Source organism: Cynara cardunculus, assembly GCF_001531365.2.
Source record: "Cynara cardunculus var. scolymus isolate 2C chromosome LG 1, CcrdV1, whole genome shotgun sequence".
Taxonomy (NCBI): domain Eukaryota; kingdom Viridiplantae; phylum Streptophyta; class Magnoliopsida; order Asterales; family Asteraceae; genus Cynara; species Cynara cardunculus.
Genome location: NC_037528.1, coordinates 5,353,794 through 5,370,202, shown reverse-complemented (window position 1 = coordinate 5,370,202; position 16,409 = coordinate 5,353,794). Strand labels below are relative to the sequence as shown.

General features: G+C 28.5%; 1 protein-coding gene across 1 annotated transcript; it reads right to left on the bottom strand.

Moving 5' to 3' along the window:
- Positions 1-13,834: 13,834 nt before the first annotated feature.
- LOC112524780 (LOB domain-containing protein 1-like) lies at positions 13,835-15,249 on the bottom strand. The gene is made up of 2 exons (XM_025134736.1): positions 14,911-15,249; positions 13,835-14,237 (listed from the first exon to the last, which is right to left on the bottom strand). Exons 1-2 carry the CDS (start codon positions 15,247-15,249, stop codon positions 13,899-13,901), a joined length of 678 nt encoding a protein of 225 aa, XP_024990504.1. The 3' UTR covers positions 13,835-13,898.
- Positions 15,250-16,409: the final 1,160 nt, after the last annotated feature.

Below are 16,409 nucleotides of genomic sequence, written 5' to 3'. Positions count from 1 at the left end.
TCATTGTACACAATTACCAAACAATTATATTTCATTTTGCATTATATCATCAGAGTCTCTTAATCATTCTGATCACTTAATCATTCTGCACAAAACCATTCAACAATTACTTAGAATTTTTTAAACCAGAACTTGTCTAAATACAAAATGTTTTTTTAATTAAAAATAAATAGGACATATAAAAGAGTAGATATTAAAAGAAATATCAAAATAAAACATACTTTTTTACATGGTCTTTATTTTAAAAAGTGACTCTAAAACTCTATTAAATACTTATATTAATCTCGACATCTGATAATATAGATGCTTAATTAACTATATCATGGTTATATTAAAAACCCCATATGCTCTCATATTATATGATTTCGGATGTATATTAAAATCATGATCAATTTGGTTGCAATGTTGGACGACAATGCATTCCCATCTAATATTGAATGAATTAGTTTACACATTTAAATGAATAAAAATGTTAAAAAGGTCTTCATTAGTAAAAAAATAATAGTGTTGACCATGTTTTAATAAAGTAAAAGTAAGTATTTGCCTAACTTCTAGAATCGCCTTTTCGTATTATATCTAATAATTATTCATCAACCTTCTAGATATCAATATAATCATGTTTCGAGAAAACGGTACGTGGGCATCAAAAAGTTGTAGACAAAGATTAAACAAACTGAGAATTCGGCAAAATATTTTATGTATTAAAAACATGATCTGATATGTCGAATAACACACACACACACACACATATATATATATATGTGTGTGTGTATGTGTGTGTGTGTATGTATGTATATATATATGAATACAGTGATGTGTCGAGAAAATGGTACAAACATATGGTGAAATTATCTGTAGAGACTAATTAAAAAAGACCTCAACCACAATTCATGGTCTCTTTGATTGATTAATAAATTTACTTGTACATATATCATATTGTGCGAGTAACCCTAGATGTTGTCGGAGTAAAAAGTAATAGAAAAATGATTTGTCTTCTAAAAACAAATACAATCTTGTGACGAAGAAATGGTACACACACACATACATATGTAGGTAGAAGTTATTTGTAGAGATTAAAAGACTGACTAAATAATTTTACGTATTAAAATTTGATTTAGGTAACAGTCAAAATGTCCATTTTTCTAGGATTAGAAAGAAAAGATTCCTCGTGTGGCATACACTTGGTCGAAATGACCTCAACACCAATCAGATATTGACACGGTCTTTTCTATTTATGAAAATGAAGCGTTTGACTCGACAAACAATTCATAACAATGATTGGGTTATTGATTAGATATTTAAAAATTATAAATGTTGATCAAGCGTACGATAGATAGTTCTGTAAATTATAAACGCACACATAACAATCCTGTAAGTTCTCATAGTTGACATCCAGACGTCTACAGTAAGGTCAGTTTGGACGTTCGCAGCGCATTAAAACTCTAACTCTTTAGGTATAAACAGGGTCAAATTTATCCAAGTTGAAAAACTCGGTAATACCCTCTCCAACCTATATAAAACTTCATACATAATTTTTAGAGATTTTTAATTCTCAAACACTCATCCAGTATGAAATATAGTTCACTTATGTTCTATAATAATATCAACTATCATTGTAAATAATCCACTTTCAGCATCAGTATTTTGATTAATTGAAACTCTTGCGGAAAAAAGAGAGTACAAACTTGAATATTGTACTATTTCAATTTGTGTTTAACCTTCATCGAATATTTTTACAGAATCAACATGTCTCGAAAGGTGGACTCAGAAAAAATGAATTACTTAAAATTATGAACCTTTCTATATCAGCATATCGATTTTTTCTCTCTTCCCTCATACTTTTATATTACAACATTGATAAAATAACCTTCCTTCGAGATTGTAAATTATTCATTTCTCTGAGTAAAAAAAAAACAAAATCCTACAATGCAAATTTGAGATTATAAATATCATAATTGATTAATTATTAATTAAATATTAATTTCGAACAAAGTCCAGAGATTTGCAACCTCGTTTGGAATCTAATTGTTGATTAATATTAATATTATATAATTGTTGATTAATATTAATATGATGGGCAACAACCACTCCAACCATCAATTCAACTTTTCATACCAAGTTAACTAGTTTACTTATGGATGTCTCAACTCACTATCAACCAAAAGAATCTTGGAGATCAAAGTCAAACTCAATGAGTGCCCTAATCATTTTTCAGTTTTATTATATATATATATATATATATATTAAATAATTAACAACTGAAAAAGTATAATTATACATGGTTATGACATGAGATGAAATAACGTGCTTGCATACATTGCATATATGTGATGTTTGTTGACCACGAAGACTACAACTAAGGAGATGATTCGTTTTTGTAAAAGTCGGATATAAAGACTTGTAAACGTTTCTATACATGTGTATGCGTTTTTAATCAGGATGCAAGTCTACTGATCTTTGTCATATATACAACTGTAAAGAATAAACGACAAGAAAGATGTCGTGTTCCAAGGCTTTAATATTTTGTGATACTGAATGTCAATTTATTTGTATAAAAAAATATAATACTATCTGTTATGCAGGATGATTTTAAACAACTTAATATGTATTGTTATTATTGCAGAGTATTTTAATATATAATCAATAAACAAAAATGATTTTATTTAATAACAAATGAATTAAATTGAAACATATTTTTGTTTTTGATTTTATTTTGAATAAAACTACTTCCAAAAGCTCTCTTTTGAAAAATGTACCATACCTTTGATTCAATCAAAATAACATACTAAAAGAGGAATACATTTTAACTATATAAATAGAAAGTCTATTCTAAAGAAAATAACTCAACTTTCTTGTTTGAGATGTCTTGTCGTAAACACCAAATATAGAGTAGGATCCTTGAATTACAAATGAAATACGTTTAAATTGTATGGATGATACTTGTGTTCTTTGGGTCGGGATACGAGTTGTAATACTAATAGGTAACGAGAATTTATTTTGTTGTAATAACTGACACAAAAATTTTTGGGCGTTTGCAAGTCCAAACTCACCTATTTTGGAGAACAAGATTTGTCCCTACGTCTTGAATATCGTGTGGTGGTCACATGCACTAAACTTAAAAGCTATGAGACTCGATTAAATTCCGACTTCAACTCATATTATATATATAGCGAAAACACGTTAAATCATGTATCATTGTAATTGCTTCTGAATTCTATAAGTCGTGTGAAGTTGTGTATGTACATATTCGTTTCATTTTTTGTCAAGTTAAATCACGTCGTTATTAATTCAGGACATGACGACCTGAAATTATTGGTTAATGATTATGAATTTGATATTAATGATGCTCACATACACATATACACATATACATACATATATATATATATACTTGATTTTTTTAAATAAATATTTGTAGTTAAAAATTATAAAAAAAAAGTAAAAAAAATAGATCGTGTAGCATGTGTGGATAATGGTCCAAAGGAAACGTGTAAGTGTGTGATTGCATTGGGCCACGGGGTGAGTGTGGACCACGGTCGTGCATGGACTCCAAAAACACACCATGGAACCTTCACACTACTTTGGTCGGGTCTTCCATGACATATTATGAGAGAAACATACCATTTATTTAAAAATTATAAATATTTTAATATTTGATTATTTTTAATCAGCATTAAAAAGATAGTTTCTTTTTAAACCATTTATCTATTTAATTCAAGAATTATAAATAATAATAATAATAAATTACATATTGTCAATACTAATTACAATATATTACAATTAAAGGAAGAATAATGATTTATTTTTATATTAGAGTTGGTTTGAGGATATCTGGTGAGATAAAATAATCACAAAATTATCCCATCTAGTCTCATAATATTGCTTGTAAAGAGAGTTTAATGTTTTAGGATTACTTATAAAAACAACTTATTGACTTATTCCAGTGTAGTACTGGTAATAAGCACTTTTGAGTATTTGGATAAACAGCTTATACCGGTGCCAAACCGGTAATAAAAAGTTTTTGAAGAAGTTAAATCATTCTAACTTATAATAAGTTGATAAATGCTTTTGTAGAAAAGTATAAGTTGTTTCAAATAAGCAATCTCAAACACCCCCTTAATAGTTTATTCAGATGTACCAAATGCATCTTAAACAATATTTTTCTTTTCTTTGAAAGCGTTGTTCGATTTATTTAGTACGTCTTAAAGACTAATTGCACATGATGCAGACATTGATTACATAAATTCGTTGAAGAATTTCAATTGATGATAAATAGTCAATATAATTATATCACTTTAGAAATTAAGTCAATAATTTGTATCACCACCATATATAGCATTTATAGATGTTTGGAGAAGAATCCTAAGACGGGGCGAATGAACTTGACTCTGGTGGTAATGATAATCGACCTAACTCGAAAATTTAGGTCCATGCTTCAGGACTTGACTGGTGCTACACCGCTTTCCCTTTTTTTCAATGACAACAACGTAGCTTGATGACTAACGTTAAATTGAAGGTCGATTCTTCTAAGTCGTTTCACTTCCTCTTTTGAGGGTTTCATATGTTACTATTATGGATATTAAAATAATGTTTATAAAATATAAATAAGAATTTAAATTAATTTAAATATATATATATATATATACATGTATGGTTGGATTCAGTAAGAAAACTACAAAAAAGAGAAAAGTGTGAACACTCTAATAACTATTCATTTGTCCTAGATGAAAAATTGCAGAAAAATAATGTCTGATATGCACAAAAACCATCAAATGTTTTCAATTTATGCACATGTGCATACCGGATAAATGAATTATTATTATTATGGTGCTCTTTAGTTTTTTGTTGTGTGTGTGTGTGGGGTTTTCACTGAACCTGAGGCTATATGTGTGTGTGTGTGTGTGTGTAAGGTAATTTTCAAATAAAAATGTGGTCAATTTGTCAGAAATAGAGAAGTTCCAAAATCATATATGACTACATGTGATACGCACAGTTATATATGGTTAAACAAATATTACGGACAGGCACTTAGCAGGCAACCTTTGGTCGTATTCACCAAGTCACTTGCATCCATTTTGGTTGTGTTTAATCATATATATATATAGGTTGGTTATCATACAACCATTGACATTTGTGCAACCAATACAACTCAATCTCAACCGTCCATTTCATTTGATTAATATGTGATTTCATAGAAGTTTTGATTTTTTCTTAATATAAAGTATTGATCATAATTAATGAACCATATTCATCTTCCATAAATATTTAAATCATAATAAATGAACTCTCATCATTTTTATACATATCTCAATTTATTGGGTTGCATTGGTTGTACAAATGCGACGGATTGTATTTGAAACAAAAAATATATATATAGAGGAGCGATCAAATGAAAATCACCCTCATTTGTAAAAACTGTACAAACCACCCTCATACGTCGATTTCATTGTTTAATCTTATGAAATTTTTTTCATGAAATTGTTTAGTCTTGTGAAATTGTTTCATATATTACTTTTTTTGATAAATTTGTTTCATATATGGTTATGAAATTGTTTCATATAATATTTAATAAAATTTTAATGAAACTGTTTCATGTATTTCTCTAAAGTTAAATAATGAAGATGATAATATCCATGATTAATACTCTCCACAATAAAAATGGTTAATCAACCTCTCATAATTACAAAAAAAATGAACAAAATGAAAAATTATGATTGGTTGAATGAGGTTTTCACGGTTTTTACAAATTGAGTGGTTTTTATTTGAACGTTCCCATATATATATATGTGTGTGTGTTTTTGTTGGGGGGTATTTAACGTCCATATATAAGTGTTTATTTTGAACATTTGTATGCAAAATTTATGTTGTCCTTGTTTTCTAAACAAAATTATCAAAAGTACCCTCTTGTTTGTAGGATAGAGAAGTCATGAGCAAAAGCAATAACTTCTAGATATAGTCAGGTTAAAATTTAATTATTATATTTATTAAAATGAAAAAAAAATATATATCGTTATTTCATCCCTACCATTTATTCAGGTAAAATATCATGTGAAAAGCGTAAGAATAAATTTGAATCCTTGATCACCTTTAATTTCAAACTCACCTATGAATTGCGTTTGATATGATGATTGATCTGGTGTATCTTATCCTAATGTGCATCCAAAGATCGAGATTCGTTCTTACGCTTCTAATATTAACTTTCTTTTTCACCAGAACTCAACCGTAGAATAAATAGAATATATGTGTCTTTAATCAAATATCTTTTGATACCAGTTATATTTTGGTCAATAAAATCCAATTACTATACAAACAATCATTCTGAAAACGTTTTTTTGGTTTTAATTTTGACAAAATAGAAACAGAAATGATGAAAAAAATGAGATGGATGGGAGAGACAATTAATGGTCAATTCTCTTGTCTATTATAAACTCCACATGGATGCCACTTGGTCAACATTCCAAAAATACATATCTTTGACTTCTTACTTTCATTTTCTTTCTTTTATTTAAGTTTTGGATATTATAAATCAAACTGGATTATGACAATACCATCAATTAATTGTTTTCACCTAATAATTACATTGACTCACACAACACAACAGATAACCTAAAATATAAACAACTTAATTATCTGCAAATATCATACAATATTTAAAACAACTTTAAGTTTTATAAATGAACTCTTCCATTAATACGATATACCAATAAAATCATATTAGAGTGTAAAAACAACGAGCTACGCTGCATAAATATTGGAAAAAGTCTCGTCACATGGTTGCATTGTGTAAAGTTTTATAATTAAACAAATACCATGTTCATTTTTGTTGACATAAACGTAAGAAAATTAAACCTTCCCGTAAAAATTGACTGTAATGACAAAAAAAGTTGAATCGACATAACTTATGACTCATCTTCCACAGATGAATTGTTCGGCAAGGGACCCAAGAAAAAAGAAAAAGGATATTTATATATAAATCTTCTAGAAAAATCAGCGTATTATTTTTATTTTACACGGCAATAATATAAAACATATGTATAAACTATATTCATGTTTTATATTTATATTTATATTTTGGTTATTTAACAATTATATTTTTCATTCTTTATTTATGTGTCATAATAAAATACAAACAATATTAAGCCTGTAGATAATCTATTTAATAATAACTAGAAGGATACTCGCACAATGCAGCGAGATACATCTCGCTTTTAGTGTTCCGTTTTTTTTTTGTCTCAGTCGATATTATAATACAGTTTTATGTATTTTTGAGAAAAAGATAATGTTCTTATTTTTGAATAAAATATAAATATGAAGATACCATAAAAATTGAAAAAAGAAATATTGATATTAGTACTAAATTAACTATTTAAAAATTCTCATTTCTTTGTATATTTTTAATTTAATTTTTTATTTTTGGTTTAATAGTATAATTTTTTATTAAGATAATAATTCAGTATTTTGTTTAAAATCAATGATTATTCTAATTATATTTTAGATTTTTATATTTAAAATGAGTTGTTTATCATCTAATTGATTATGTTTATCTACAGTTAGTTACACAAATTCAAATATGAARCTTTAATAAGTTATACTTACGTACAATTTACTTGTAATCTTCAATTTTAAGTAACATACATCAATAAACAGTTCTTCATATATAAAAAATAGTTTTTAAGAAATTTTATAAAATATTTTATAATATAGTATAGATAATATAAAATATTATTATATTAAAACATAAAGGATCATGTCAACAAAAGTCAAGCTTTGTATCTATTCTGTCAATCATAATAACAAATAAATAAATTATATCCAATTTTGAAAACAAATATATGATAAAGTATTAATAAAATATTAAAATGGTATATTAATATAGTTTTTAAAAAAGAAGTGGAAGTAGGGTTTATTGGGGATATGCACGTGACATAGACGCGGTTTCATATTTGCGTTATAAGTTGTATTGCACATTTCGTGAATCCATAACGCGTAGGTTATGGGTCCGGGTCGGACCTTCTCGACAAATTGGGTCCCTTTTTTGATCTCTTTATTCCTTTTTAATTATTAGCTTTTATTTTGATATAAAATATAATTATGTCAAAATTTTAAAAAACATTAAAATATATAAAAACTACTCTTTTCGTCATAAAATAATATTTACAATGAAAAAGATATATCAGAAATATGTAATTATTCCGCTTTCTAATCAACAAAAAAACACTTTTACCATTATAAAGAAATAAATTTTTTTATGGGTCGTTTACCCAAACACTTACACGGTAAGCTTTTACCGGTTAAATTCAACATCATCATTTGTTTTACCGGGTAAAATTTTAGTCCATTAAAACGACATTATATGCAAAAATTTAGTCGATAAGCATTAATTGGGTAAGAGACGTCGTCTCACTTACCGGGTAAGACTCTCGGTCATTGTCTTCGCTCTTATTGAGTAAGATTCTTGGTCCTTGTCATATAACTTGGTAAGTGTTTATCCGGATAAACGTTTAGTAAACGACTCATTAATCTCATAATTAAGGGTCAAATGTCTATTTTTAAGAATGAACACTTATTTTTAGACAAACTAAAATAATAAGATAGACACTTATTTTGAAATAGAGAAAATAGCATATAGAAACCTCTCGTTAAAATGCACACTGTTCTAAATATTTCAATATAATATTTAATATATGATGGAGTAGATTATATTAAACTAAAACGTATTTCTTTTCGTTTTATATTTTGTTTATTTTCAAGTTCTCTATTTTGAAAATTTGATGAGGAGTTGTTTATCAATTCTTACCGGGTACTATTTATTTTATCAATAAGAATGATAAAGCTCGAGAATCTTATCTGGTAAGAGGCATAACAATGATCGATAATTTTACACGGTAATTGTGGAAAAAGACTCTTAGGGGCTGTTTACCTAAATGCTTACACTGTAACTGCTTAATGTTAGGAGTCAACATTATAATTTATTTTATTGGATAAGATTGTAGTACATCAAAACGTTTCCCCTATACAACAATTTACTTGGTAAGCGCTTACCCGGGTAAAAGTCGTCACCTTCACTTACCGGGTAAGACTCTTCATTCTTATCATCGCTCTTATCGGGTAAGATTCTTAGCCTTTGTCATGTTCATCCGATGAGAAAAATTATCCGGTAAGTACTTACCGAGTAAGCGTTTTAGTAAACGGCCCCTTAGATCCTGTTTGTTAGCAGCTTAATGAGACTAACATCTTATTTGAACAACTATATACGATTGTTTGGTAGTGAATTAATGATTAGAAAGTGGTTTATTAAGTTTCAGGGAAAAACTTTATGCATAAAGTCAAAAAAAGTAAAAAAAAAAAAAAATCAAAACCTGTCTTTCCAATTAAAAAAAAAACATGCTCTCTACATCTAAGAAAAAAACTCTACCAAACAAAAATCTTCCAAATTTATATAGACAAGTTAATCCACACATACAGTTTTATCGATACATGGAAAACCAACCAAACAGCCCTTTATAGGGACGAACCCATGAATTCTTTTATACTATGACACCATATAATATAGACAACAAATAATTACAAAAAACACGTTTTTTATCGACGTGTTTTCATGTTTTTACTAACGTTTAATATCGCTGGATGCGTTTTCAACTTAATTCCATTGTTTCGGGGGATTTTTAAAGTCTTTTGTTTGATAATAAAGAATTCTTTTAGTTTATTTATTTATTTTTATTTTTATTTTGAGGGTTAGGTTTTTTTATCTTTTTTATCCAATTAAGAGAAGATAAGGATATGAAGAAACAAGGAGAATATATTATAATGTTATAATTTTTCTTTGTCGTAGTATCAAAATGAAGTTAAAAAAAAAAAACATTATCTTTTAATACAACTTATTCTTTATCATAACAGTGAAGGCGGTTGATTAATAAAGAGATGAGGTTGCCAAACTGATGGTGCTATTTAGACTTGTTGAAAATTAAAATACAAATTATACATGTTTGAAAACATAACGAAATTTGTGGAAGAAAATTATCCAATTGTTTACTAGAAGAATAATTTAAAATATATTTTATTCGTTTCAAATATAAATGTTATTATACTTTGTTTTAAAATAAATGTTTACGCTCAAAAATAATTATTTATTTTTTTAATTACTCTTACATATTAATACGGAAATTCATTACCCATTATGTTATTAAGAAGGTAAGGGTAAAGGAGAATCATATGGCCCGGATTTGTTAAGCCAAAAAACCGGTCGAGAGTCCTCAACAAGATGGAGAATTCTAAGCTAGATCGAGAGAACAGTATTCGAGTATGTGAAAATCGTGGTTGAGTTTGTGAAAACGTCAATGAGGGAGACACAAGTTTTAATCGGACTCTAGGGTTTAATTATGAGGGAGATTTTGCCGTTTTAAGAATATTGGGTGGAATAAAATTCAATTCCTTCCTCACTATGATGGAATGATGAAATCCATGGTTGATGGAATTTATGGAATTCAATTTCATTCCATAGGTTAACCAAACGTCATAATGGAATTTGGTCGATGAAATTGATCATTCCAATTACATCAAATTCCGACGGAATCCTGTGAACCAAACGCTCACCAAGGGTAAAATTATCGTTTAGTTAGTTACAAAAAAATGTTAATTACATATTTTTAAAATTGTATATATTTTTCATTGTGGACATTTATTTTGAGACGGGTAAAATAATACTGCCCTATAGAAAAAGACATGGAGTGCAAAATCCAACTTGTGTAACTTATTACTTATATGTACAGCTTTGCGTCCAATAATCTATTTTTCCATGTTTTTGTTTAATATAGTGTATGATATTTCAGATATTGTAGTGTTACTAAAATGTTATATATATATATATATATATATATATATACATATATGTATGTGTATACAGGGGATAAATTCAATAGAAACTGTAAAAACTAGTCTATGTGTATGTATATATGTATGTATGAATATGCATTATTCATACAATGTTTCGTATTTAAAAGAAACATAAAAATAGGTTCATACATGAAAGACAGACTCATACTTACACACAAACACAAACACTTAAAATAATATAGCTTAAAAATTAAACTCATTAGATTATTTTTTGATTTCTAACTTTAGCAAATTTTTATTTGATTTGTGTCTCAAGCTTCATGGTGATATTGGATAATTAGGAACTGCGTATATGTAGGTAGGTGGACTTTATTTTGAGAACCCATGAAAATATGATAACCTTGAGAATCTTGTGCATCATTTGTTATTTCATATGATATTTTTTCATCTAAGACTAAGATTTATAATATTGATAAATATATATTTGTTTCACATGTGCTCGGTTCACAATGTGAACCTTTTTACGTGTTTGTGAAATACAATATACACATAAAAAAAGTTTTACATTATGAAACAAATACATATAAAACAAACACACTGTGAAACAAATATATGTTGATCAATACAATAAATATTATGCCTAGATAGAAAAAAAAAATCATATAAAATAACACATAATGCATAAGTTCTCAAAGTTATTACAATTTAATAGGTTCTCAAATTATTAAGTATATATATATATATATATATATATATTATAGTGAGAAAAATAATTTCAAATGAGAAATAAAAATAGGTTGAGCATCTAAAATATAAATTGTATTCAAAGTTTCAATCAAACAAATTATATAAAAAAAATAGTATTTTGTTTCTTTAATTTTAATACGTGTATTATAACATATTTTCTACTTTCAGCCAAGTTTTAAAAATTTGTACAATTAAACTTTTCCATACTCACATATGAATACTTAGTTGTGCAAATTTAAAATTTCCATTAAATTTTTTAATATATATATTATAAATTGTTTAATTCAAATTTATAATAATTTAAATATTTTAAGTTTAGAAAGACTTAAGTATTGTATATTAGGTTTCAAAACAAACTCTTAGCGGCCGTTTACCAAACACTTACCTGGTAAGTGTTTGCCGGTAATAACACTATTATTTACTTACCGGATAAGATTTAGTCCACCAAAACGACATCGTATGCAACAATTTACACGATAAGCGCTTACCATGGTAAAATTCGTCGCTCTCACTTACCGGGTAAGATTCTTGGTCCTTACCATATTCATCTAGTGAGATAATGTTACTTGATAAGTGTTTACCCGGATAAACATTTAGTAAACGACCCCTTACTTGAGGTGTTGAGATGCCTGACCTTTAAATTGACCAAATTACCCTTTTAACTTCTTTTCCATTTACAAAATGTCCTGTATAATTTCCATTTATTATAATTATGTCATTATCAAATTAGTTAAGTCATTGATTTAAGCGCCAAAAATTGTTTATTAAGTTTTAAACTTTTTTGTTCTTGTTTGAAACCATCATTTTACACACACACACACACACATATATATATATATATTCTCTATATTTTATGATAGATACAAATAAAAACCGTAAATTATTTGCAAATCTAAAAACCCAAAATATTCATATTTTATTCATAGTAAATGTTACGACAGTTGTTAACAATGAAACTTACTTGTTGTAAATATATATGATATCATGAATTGCGAAAATGCATTATATTCATGATTCATTTAGATTATTCATTATAAATAATACATTCAGATAGTTAGTTAGTTTCCATATTTTCAATTTATTTATGACTCTAATTTCAAACTTTTTTTAAGTTTATTTTTAGATTAATGAATGCATGGTTGAATTGTTGTTTTTGGCTTAATTGTTTAAGATGTAATAGTGATGTACTATTGGCCCTTACTAGATGATGTGACTCACACCCCTCCAAGACTCTTGTTTCCTATTTAGAAGCTCCACATGTTTGAAAAATGGGATGAAACCCCAACTAGACCAATTGGTCTAGTCATCACCCATAAAATCTATATATATATATATATATAGAGGTCTAATCAAATGAGAACTAATTAGTTTGTGGTAACTGTGAGAACCAATATTAACCACAAGTCAATAGATAAATTAGGAAATTTATAATTTCGGCAATTTTGAATTAAAATATTAATGTAAATATATTTTTGGTATTTTAAAACTTTCCTCCCTCCTCTCTTCTCTCTCCGGCCACCGTCCTCCGGCCACCGTCCTCCGGTGATACTACAATGGTATCACAACGCATCACAGATGTGCTTGAGTATCACATTGATGTCGTTTGTGTGGTCGATCGAAGATGTAACACTGTGGTATCACTATGCATCTTATATATGATTAGGTATCACAATGTATCTTTTGTTTAACAGAGTCAATATTTTTAGGTATCACAGTGGTATCATAGTGGTATCACCGGAGGACGGTGGCCGAAGAGAGAAGAGAGGAGAGTTTTAAAATACCAAAAATATCCTTGCATTAAGATTTTAATTTAAAATTACCAAATTTATAAATTTCCTAATTGATCTATTGATTTGTGGTTAATATTGGTTCTCACAGTTACCACAAACAACTCAGTTCTCCCTTGAATAGGCCTATATATATATATATATATATATATATGTGTGTGTGTATATATAAAAGTCTAAGATTAAAAATAGTCAAAACTCTATTTTATGACTATTTTAAGTCAAATAACAAGTTTGACAAAATAAGCCAAATGAAGAATTTAACAAATTAGACTAGATAAAATTAGGTCACCCATAACTTGATTTTAAATCAAGAATCGGCATATTATTAGTACAATGACACTTTTCTCCCTCTACCCCTCTTCATCTATGTAACTTTTTTATTCTTTATCATCTCTTATCAAATCAGTAAATTGAAGTATAATTAAAATCTTATAAACTACGTTTGACTTTTGTCATCAAATATCTCATTCTCTTGCCCGTTCAAGTTTCAAACTTGGTTCATCAACTCTTGAAGGGGGGTCTTTAGGTTCATGTCCAAAGCTCGAACACGCTGCCCAAATTGGCATCATCAGAGTAGAAGTTTAGATTGTCATAAAGTGGTTGTTGTTGTTGCGGTGGTTGGGGTGGTGATGGTGATACGTGTTGTTGATCCATCTCCATGCAAATTAGAGATAATAAATTGGATTGTTGGCATTGCATGTTAAGCACCTCTGCTTGCGCCTTGGCCAACTCTGCTTGGAGCTCACTTACTTGCTTTTGAAGTTGGCAAATTGCGCCTGCACACCCATAAACCGGATCTCTAAGTCTAGCATTTGCTTCATACACCATACTGCTAACTGCATCCACTCGTTGAGACTCCGGAAGTTCCTATATATAACACATACATTATGTCAATTCAAGTTACCATCTTTAAATCCAAAAATATGAAGAGAATGAGAACAATTACAACTAATTGTGGTATAATGATACTGGTTTTGATTTAGGTGACAATTGCTATTACTAATTTACCCTTTTAACCACCATCTCTTTGGTTTTTTATATTACACAACAAATGTCAACTCTTGAACCACATTTGTTCAAAGAATGGCCCACGTAGAAGGATACTCCTTTAGAAAATCAGTACATTTACTTTAGATTTTAAATGTTAAAATGTTTACTTTTTTAACCCGAAAATAATAATAACAACTAAACCATCGACTTTGTATCCAAGACTTGATTTCTTGTTCTAATACGAGAAAATTAGGATGAAAAAAAGGGTTTTTTTGGATGGTTAGAGCTTGTTAAAGAAATCTTTAACGATATCGGGTTTGAATTGTATAGTTGTATATTGTTGAACATGTAACTAGAAATGTTCAGTCAAAAGTCTTGATTTCACACAAAAAGATAGCAGGTTTTTCACGTTCAAAGGAGACTAAACATAAATAAAATAATTAAATACGAATACTTGGTTTACATATTAATTTGTTAAGAGAGTTGATTAGTTATGATATTAATTTTTTAAGACATGGGTTAATTAGTAATTTGTTTTGGTATTAATTACCTGCAACAGCTTGATGATGTTGCTAGCTCCGAACACTCGATGGGCGATGGTGAACTTGAGCGGCTCGGTGGGTGGGAAGTAGGGTGCCAAGACGCATTTCTCAACGCACCGCCGCCGGAGAATCTTGCAGGCTGCGCAAGGGCTGAGAACCACCGGATGTGGTGGCGAGGAAGGAGTGGACGGCGGAGGATGAGTCAGAACACTAGTGGGGCTAAGCTGAGATGACGAGGAGTTATTAGAAGTTTTGGGTGAGTGAGAGTGTGAGAAACTTGAGGGTACGGCGGTGGAAATGGCCATGGGTGAGGTGGCGCCGCTACTTCTGTCACCGGAATATTCCATTTATAATAAATATATAGTTGAGATTGAGGGAGGGATTATGTTATCCTTGTGCAAAAGCTAAAAGGATTGCTAGGCCACTTTGATGGAGCAAAATGGCAGGGAGAGAATATGTTATATATAGAGACTAGAAATGAAGTTGTATGACGTCATCATTTGGTCATTGCTTTGAAAATGATGTCAGCTCTGTTAGATTTTGTACGTGCACCGAACTCTTAAAAAGCCTGTTACAGTATTTCTCATGATTTAATTTTCTTACATTTATTCAAAGTTTTATTAATTTGGTTTAAATAGTTAAAGTTATATATTTTGAATAAATGTAGTACCCATTACAAATAACACACATTTTTTATTTTTTAAACCTCTATCTTATGTTAGGCTAATGACACATTTTAAATATTTTGTCTAATATAAGAATTGATTATGAGGGTGTTTGGTTAGAGTTATTAAACAGTAATTGATGGAAACTATAATAAAATAAACTGTTTGATTTTAGATAATATAATGAGTTCATTCACTCAGAAGCCTAAATTTTCATTCCTGATTAAACTGGAGGAATGAGAAGTCATTTCTATTTTTATTCTCTGTAATTTTCATTTTCATTCCCCAGTTTTAAAATGTACAATTTTTATGAAACTTGATTATTTTTTAGAAAATAAAACTTTGAAAGGTAAATGGGTTAAAGATCGAAAATTGAAGACCAATATTCACAAGGTAATTTGTGCATATTGTCAAAGTATAGCTCCCGTAAAATTGGAGTGAAAATGATAAGAGGGTTAGTTTGGGAAGAAAAAAACAAAAGTTTACTTGAGGTCAAATCTGTAGAGATAACTTTCTATTTTTTTGGAGTTTTATGGTGCATCGAGAAGGTAAATAACAAGGACTTGGCCAATTTCAAACTCCTATAAAATTCTTTTTTTAACTATTTTCCAAATTTGCCCTTTGTTTCTTTAAAAGAATATTGATATCGGTTTACGTTAATCATCAACGTGAAAGATATTTTAGACATGCAATTAGTGATTAGCTAGTTTTTTTAGCGATGTAAGAGTATCTTTAATAGTTTTCTTAAAATAAATAAAATAGAGACTTTAAGGATTTTTCGTCAGACAAGTTTTTGTTATAATAGGTTCTACAAAATGTTTCTTTAAAATTGAGCAAGTATG

Coding starts and splice junctions, on each gene's coding strand:
- LOC112524780 (XM_025134736.1), bottom strand. CDS start 15,249: ATGGAATATTCCGGTGACAGAAGTAGCGGCGCCACCTCACCCATGGCC. Junction 14,238..14,910: donor ACATCATCAAGCTGTTGCAG/GTAATTAATACC, acceptor TGTTATATATAG/GAACTTCCGGAGTCTCAACG.